Source organism: Schistocerca americana, chromosome 8, assembly GCF_021461395.2.
Source record: "Schistocerca americana isolate TAMUIC-IGC-003095 chromosome 8, iqSchAmer2.1, whole genome shotgun sequence".
NCBI classification, from domain to species: domain Eukaryota; kingdom Metazoa; phylum Arthropoda; class Insecta; order Orthoptera; family Acrididae; genus Schistocerca; species Schistocerca americana.
In genome coordinates, this window is record NC_060126.1 from 314,851,915 (window position 1) to 314,859,921 (window position 8,007).

The 8,007-nt window shown below is 44.3% G+C and overlaps 1 protein-coding gene across 1 annotated transcript in view; it reads right to left on the bottom strand.

The window, feature by feature from the left end:
* LOC124545794 (Krueppel-like factor 3) overlaps positions 1-4,714 on the bottom strand; it is a 97,082-nt gene extending 92,368 nt beyond the window's left edge. The window contains exon 1 of the mRNA XM_047124740.1: positions 4,541-4,714. Within this exon, the coding sequence (XP_046980696.1) occupies positions 4,541-4,714 (174 nt within the window). The remainder of the gene's footprint in view (positions 1-4,540) is intronic.
* Positions 4,715-8,007: the final 3,293 nt, after the last annotated feature.

Sequence of the window (8,007 nt, forward strand, 5' to 3'; positions counted from 1 at the left end):
TCGAGAAAATGTTATCTTACAATCGTGTTCCACAGAAGGGATTCCACGCAATATTTTAGCGGGTAACGTTAGCTGCAAGGACTCTTATGAAATGTATAGTCGAAGAGAACTGGACTACGTAAGTTGGTTGGCCGCCTACAAGTATTTTGTCAGGTTCTTACGTCCACAGCGAATGCAGTGGTTAACGCTGGTGGTCTTTACTCCCCGTGACAAGATAAAGTTAAGCAGTGAAAACGAGTGTTCGCATTTGGTCTGAACGATAGTAATGGTGCCGGCGAACATTTTTTGCGGCTTTGCTAGAAAAGGAAGAGACGGAATTATCTGGAAGGATTGCTACTTTAAATACAAAAAAATAGTCTTTGGTTGAAAAGAATAACATACTCCACAGAGTTGGAACACACATGTGACAGTTTTAAACAAATAGCCTATGAAGTGAGTAGTATACAAGAATCACCTCATTATCACTATTTTTTCAAGGACTACGCTATTCGCCTGTTTTTCTCATAGGCAAAGCTGTTGCTGATTTCCTTCGGCTGCCAATATATTATTTACTAATAGGTTTACATCATACAAATTCTTTTGTTATTCTTCTTCTTTGCATTCTGTTGACATATGAGATCCATGTTTCTTCATTTTCGTCCATTGTCTCTTCCACTGTGGAAATATTCCGTTCTCTCGGCACGTCGTCGTTTATGAATCTGTCCAGTTTTATGCAATCTTTGACGGATTTCAGGAATATCATTTCCGATCTCTGTATCTTACTAAGGCGTTCAGCGTTCGTCAGCGCGATGTGTCTCAGCTTTTAGCGACCGCCTTACAAAATTTCATTCTGGTTTATTTCCCAGTTTGCCTAGATAACGTCACTCGGATCGTTTCGCATAAGGCCTGGTACTTTTCACTATATGATCGATATCAAGACCGTCATAAGCTATTGTAATGGAAGTGAGGCACTTGCTCAAAAAATTAACTTCTCACGGTCAGGCTTCACAATCATCTAGCATTTTTTTAAAGGCGTCACATTCGCTGGTCGTGTTAGAACATTAATTTGTAATGATTTACGTGAAGAGTGTTAACACTGGTAACATTTAGCGTGTAATTTACATCATTTCACCATGTACACAGCTTTGCACTCGTCTGATGTTGCTGTATTTCTACACTTTAAAGGCTTATTTTTGATGCTAAAACGTAGGAGGTTTTTGAAGTCTGACATGTGCTGAAGCAAAACCTCTTGCAGTACCGCTTAAGAATGGCCCAAGGGTCAAAACTGCAACAATAAAATAAATAATTTTTACAGTCAACGGCGAACATTATGTCTTTTAAAAAATTTGCTGAATAGTCCTGATACGAAAGATTATTTTTGTTCAAACCGTATATTTTCCTCTAAAAGCCATAGACTTCGCCTTTTGTGCACAGATTTTCAGGCTGTACCCGAGGAGATCTTTTGAAGATAGTACACATATCTCTTAAAGTTGAACAGTCACGTGATGAACAGTTAAGTGTATTTAAGGTGCAACTTTCACTCGACCGTACCTGCAGGCCAAGGGTCTTGTAGAAACATGCACGAGTGACGCGCAGAGGCCTTCCACAGGCCGCCACCCTCGCGCTGCGGCAGAGTGCACGCACCGACGCTGAGGAAAAACTGTCCGTCATGGCTCTAATCTGGCTGACCACAGGCCATTACCGCCGCTCCTCAATTTTTGCACCGCAGCGCAGCGCAGCCCAGCGCGCAGCATTAAATCCACGCAGCCGTGCCGTGCCGCGCGCAATTTCGCTAACTGCATATTGCGCGGCGGCCTCCCCCGCAGGTCATTAGCCACTTTGCGCTGTTTGTTTCCCGGGGACGCAGATGTGACCGCCGCCAGAGTGTATGTCGTCACGGCGTCTTTTTTTCCCTTCTGTGCTCGTTCTTCACGCGTAAGGACAGTTACGAAGCTGACTCGAGGATATAATTTAAAAGTCTCGAGGACCTGACTTCTATATAAAAAAGAAAAGTCCCTGAAGACAGAATGAGATCTCGGTGGCTTTTGAAATGACATTCCGCCGCTGCTGACTGCAATTTCCCGTGGTAGCGCAGCTGGCACAGGGCACGCGAGCTTCAGACTGCCCTCCTGTCTAATACGTAGCTACGCCGGTGTTCTGCGTGGCGGACGGACTTTTTTTTATGTCTCTCTACTGACCTTACATTTCCTTTACGGCAAATGGCGACGTGTGTGGCCCGATCACTGGAAGAGCAAGTAGCATACACACAGAGTGAACAATTGCTTTCCTACGATTTTCTGCACACTGAATTCCATATCGCGAAGTTTTAATCCGCAGTTGTTGTGCCTATACCTCCGACAGAACAAATTTTGCATTATTATTTTTCCACCCTCCACTCCCACCTCTCTCATGCAAATGACGCCATATGGCACCGCTGGTCTTCTGGGCGTGCTCACGGAGTTCAGCTTTTGATCTTCATTTCTGCGTTTCTTTACGGCCGTTTAAGAGTTCAAGTGTAGATATTTTTATTGGTAACTCAGGATGGTGTGCTGAATCACATTGTGTCAGTATTTACTTTATTTGCAGACTAATAATTATAGCTATTAGGGGTAGTATATTTTTAAGTTGTTAATACTTCCAAGTACATCTGAAAAGAGCAAGCCATTAATGCTTATTTTCGCCTGGGCACCGATCAGCTGTTGAAGTGTGGACGTTTGGAAGCAAAACAGTTAGTCTATACTGACAGGCGTAGTCCACTAGTGCAGTTTGAAGTGTTTGCCAAGGATAGATCGTGTTTGACGTGTCTGTGGGAGGTTTTGTATGACGGGGAGATTGATAAGAATGCGGACGTTGTTTGTGTCGATGTTTCGCCGCATATGTTTGGTGAAAAATAATATTATTACAATTTGTCTCACTGCATCGTGATCTTCCGCGACTATGGAAACTACGATCGAGGATAAAACCCAAATGGCACTAGCAATTACCAAAGTAGTAGCACATTTTTCACAGCCATGTATTACGCAGGAAGAGGTTATCAACAAAAATCAATATTATATACATAACATTCAAGCAGGAGTGCAATGAAATAAAAGAATATAAATTGTAGGTTCTTCCACGGACAATATGAGAGCTTCATGTTCCCACGTTGTGGTTGGTTGGTTTTTTGGGGGAAGAGACCAAACAACGAGGTCATCGGTCTCATCGGATTAGGGAAGGACAGGGAAGGAAGTCGGCCGTGCCCTTTCAGACGAACCACCCCAGCATTTGCCTGGAGCGATTTAGGGAAATCACGGAAAACCTAAATCAGGATGGCCGGACGCGGGATTGAACCGTCGTCCTCCCGAATGCGAGTCCAGTGCCCACGTTGTGGTATTTTAATGAACTGTCATTAGAGGACCATGGAGAAGAGAATATATTACCGCCTACTTGTGTCTTATTTTTCAGTGTGAGGGCGAAGTAACTCTAAATAAATAACAAAAAGTTTCGCTACCCATTCGCAGAAAGTTGATGTGATCTTCAGGTTCGGAGTGTAGCATTTCCATAAACGGGTTTTCGTATGTATGCTTCTCTCGCGTTTTAAACCATTCCTGGACCAGCGTCTTGCTTTCTTCTTCTTCTTTAAACATAGTGCCAGAGTCAGTGTTAGAAATGCTTTATCTGTATTTGTGTCAAAATATAGCGTAAACGAAAAGTGTTTGCTTCAACAGTAATGTTAAACTGACAATCTTTGGTGGTAGGAGTACGGGCTTGTTAGACACATCCCTGGCCAAACACGAACGAATTTGACAGACAAGTTTGCTCTTTTATGAGGGTCTTAACAAATTATTAAAACTTTCATTGTCCACTCGAAGAAAGTTGATGTAATCATCGGGTTCTGGAAGTAATATTTCACTTAGCATATTTTCATGGGTAAATCTCTCTCTCTCTCTCTCTCTCTCTCTCTCTCTCTCTCTCTCTCACACACACACACACACACACACACACACACACACACACTCACTCATTTCAAGGTATTCCTAGAATAGCGTCTTGTTTTCTCCTTCTTCTTTAAACACAGTGCCAGATTCGGTGCGTCATAAATGACCTTTCTCACTGCTGCTGTCAAAATGCTCATTAACACGACCAGGGTCAGCTCTAAAGTGATGTTAAACTGACAGACTTTGTGTGTAAAGTACGGGCATGTTTGCAAGATGCGCAGGTTGCTCGTTAAGAGGGACTTTGGACACAGAGAAAAAACAACTAATCTACTGAAATGAATACATATTAAGACCAATGATACCAATCTCTGCGGCCGGCCAGAGTGGCCGAGCGGTTAAAGGCGCTACAGTCTGGAACCGCACGACCGCTACGGTCGCAGATCCGAATCCTGCCTCGGGCATGGATGTGTGTGATGTCCTTAGGTTAGTTAGGTTTAAGTAGTTCTAAGTTCTAGGGGACTGATGACCACAGCAGTTGAGTCCCATAGTGCTCAGAGCCATTTGAACCAAACCAATCTCTGCATGCCTAACACCCTGTACATTGGGAAAAAATTAGGCATCTGGTTACGCTATTCCGCGTGTACAAGCCGGAACGCGCTGTACGCGCCCACGACCCTGAGAGCACCTGCAGTTCCAGAGCGCTGCAGGCGCAGCAGCTGTGGCATGGATTCGCGCTGCCCTGTACATAATGGAAGCTGAGAGCCGAGCGGCGACCCGGGGTCGCGGCTGTGAGGTAGGACGGCCGCTTTGCGGTGCATCTGCCCGCCGCTGACCCTAATAGCCGGCCGGGATCGAGGACAGCGAGCGTCGAGGTGGACGTGGACGCGAGATGAGGGCCGACCGTATCGCACGGCTGGCGCGCCTGCCCTACTCCTACAACATCCGAGTCACGCCACCGACTTCACGGTTTAGACGATGTATCACCTGACATTTGTACTCCGTTTATTTCGCGCACGATTCATTTTATCAAAACGAAGTTTTCCGCAAGTGATACTACAAGCATGGTTTTGACGTCAAAATGTCTATTCGCTCGTCGTCGAACTTTCTTTTGTGAAAAAATACCATCAGATTTCAATCGCTAATAACTACGAGATTAATAATGCATAAACAATGACTGAGCCCATAACGGATAGATCTCGTCTATACGTGATTGTCGGGCAGTATTTGTTTTGCTTCTGACGTCATCGTACCAGTATTGTTACGATCTAGCTTTGAGTAAAGTTCAACATTTGTGCAGTGTACAAACGCGTTTAGTTAGCATAGTGATTCGGGTGTCACTTTGAAAAGCTCACGGAGCATTACTAGGATACAATGTGAGACAGTAAAAATATTCGCCAAATCAAAATTAAAAAATAGTGAACGATATCTTCTAATGTGAGTCGGAATTACAGAAAACGCAAATCAAAGGCAATTTCGCACCGAAAGGAATCCAAAAAGCCTAAAAATTGGAGTGCCGAACGAATGCGAGAGCTACAGCAGCGTCGAAAAGCAAATGAAAAAACCAGCGCAAAGCGATTGCGTAGATAGCCATCGAGCTTATATCGGAGAATGACAGTCCGAACTTGTGACTTATCTCTTCTGTAGCCAATACACTACTCCGTGTAACCACTGTACTCCAAAGACTGACAATTGAATTATACATTACAGTGAAAAACTTATGGCCGGCCGGAGTGGCCATTCGGTTCTAGGCGCTACAGTATGGAGCCGAGCGTCCGCTACGGTCGCAGGTTCGAATCCTGCCTCGGGCATGGATGTGTGTGATGTCCTTCGTTAGTTAGGTTTAATTAGTTCTAAGTTCTAGGCGACTGATGACCTCAGAAGTTAAGTCGCATAGCGCTCAGAGCCATTTTTTTTTAATTTATGATTTTATTCCGACGTTTTCACGGAAAATCTGTGGCATGGACCCGAACTGCGTACTCAGAAATGTTTTTAACGGCGCTCGAGGCCTGTTGGAACACGAGTACAATTAACATTGCTGTTGAAAAACTTCTCGGAAAAATATCCGAGAAATGTACTAAAACTGAAGGTTAAGGCGGCGTGAGACGGCTATGGCGGCCCAACTGAGTGGAGCTCCCATGACTGGCTGGGTCTATGTCTCAACGCTTTTGTCAGTTTACCTATCCTCCACAAAAGCAGTTTACTTAATCATGGACATGCACACCGTAAAGATACCGAGTCGATACCCATAGTGGCGAGCTACCTAGCAGCATGCGCTGCCTCGCGTGCATTAGCTTCCAGAACTTTCTGTCGTTTCTCGCCTTTTCCGGCTGACAGGGCCTTGTCCTGTTGCGTCGACAATGTCAGGCAGTAGCGAGTGTGCGAAGTCTGTCGTGGTCTGGTGTCGGTCGAATCAGCATCTGATGAAAGTGTCGGGCGATAGGAAAATGCCAAATGAAAGAGTAAGGTGTTTAACAGTTGTTATGGTGGGGGGAGGAGGGAATCTAATTGATATAGGAACTTTGAACGGACTGTGACTTTTTGGAGGAAACGAATTTCGTGTTTGTACAATTCAAATGAATGGTTCAAATGGCTCTGAGCACTATGGGACTCAACTGCTGAGGTCATTAGTCCCCTAGAACTTAGAACTAGTTAAACCTAACTAACCTAAGGACATCACAAACATCCATGCCCGAGGCAGGATTCGAACCTGCGACCGGAGCGGTCTTGCGGTTCCAGACTGCAGCGCCTTTAACCGCACGGCCACATCGGCCGGCTGTACAATTCACCAACCTCAATGAGTGAGACTTAGTTAAGCATATTCCACTGAATGAAAGTTGAATGAAATAATTAAATAGGCATCACCTTTAGTTGCGGAAGACACTTACCGTTATTTACGATTAATTTTTGTGGTACTTAATTACTGACACGTCACTTATTGTTAGGCCACAATTTATTTGCATGTCGGTCGTGAACTGCGGTAACTTGTCTTACTTAAAGGTCTGATAGCCCAAACCTCAGGAACACGGTAATGTCAACTAAAATTTCTAAGTGGTATATTACAAGACACATCTGAAATAGTTTTCCTAAGCTCCTTCTGAGACACTAGAAATTAGTGTGTGATGTCCTTAGGTTAGTTAGGTTTAAGTAGTTCTAAGTTCTAGGGGACTGATGACCATAGATGTTAAGTCCCATAGTGCTCAGAGCCATTTGAACCATTTTTTTGAAATTAGTGTGTATTTTCATTGACAACAATTGCAGCTGATCCTACATCTATGGCGAACAAAGTACGGCAAGGTAAAACACGTTTCATTCTAGTGGCGCGAGTGTATTTCTTCCTGCATAATAATGAAGGAACCTGGCAAGCGAACGTCTTTTGCACCGCAGTAGGCGATCCCGGTCGCTTTAACCTTCAATTCAGTGCATTTCTCACATACTTTTGAGAGAGGTTTCATCTCTAAAATTAACGAGAGTTATACCACTCCGCACTCGTCTTTCCAACAGTTCCGGAATGCCCTCGAAAAGTAAACTGTTCCTTTTGAGAAACCATACTTACTTCAGTATCTCGGTTGGTACAAGAGTTACGGAGTATTATCCACGCAACTGAGTTACGGACTCCCACATCAATTTTCTTTTGCTGAATATTTCGTTATATTACCTTGAACGGTTCACAAGATAAAAGCAGTTGCAAACTTTAGGTCAATGACTTTGTACATTAAATACCTAACGGATTACGTCGAAAGCTCTATAGGGTCTTCGCAGATAATGCTGTTGCATATAGAGAAGTCAGGGCGCCAGAAAACTGCAGCAAAATGCAAGAAGACGTACAGAGTATCGACGCTTGAGGCAGGGATTGGCAACTGACCCCAAACACACACAAACGTAAAGCACTGCCCATAAACAGGCAGAAATCCCTGTCATTGTATGAATAGACGATTGCTGAACAGTATATCGATATTGCAGTGCCGGCGTTATTCTGATGATCCACTGCAGCGACTACAGCCGTTACTAAACAACCATACGTAGACGTATGGTTGACGACATATGGAAGTTTGGTTCTGCCCGTGAGTCGTGCACGGATAGCCAAATGTTACGGCGACCGCTCGCGATAAGC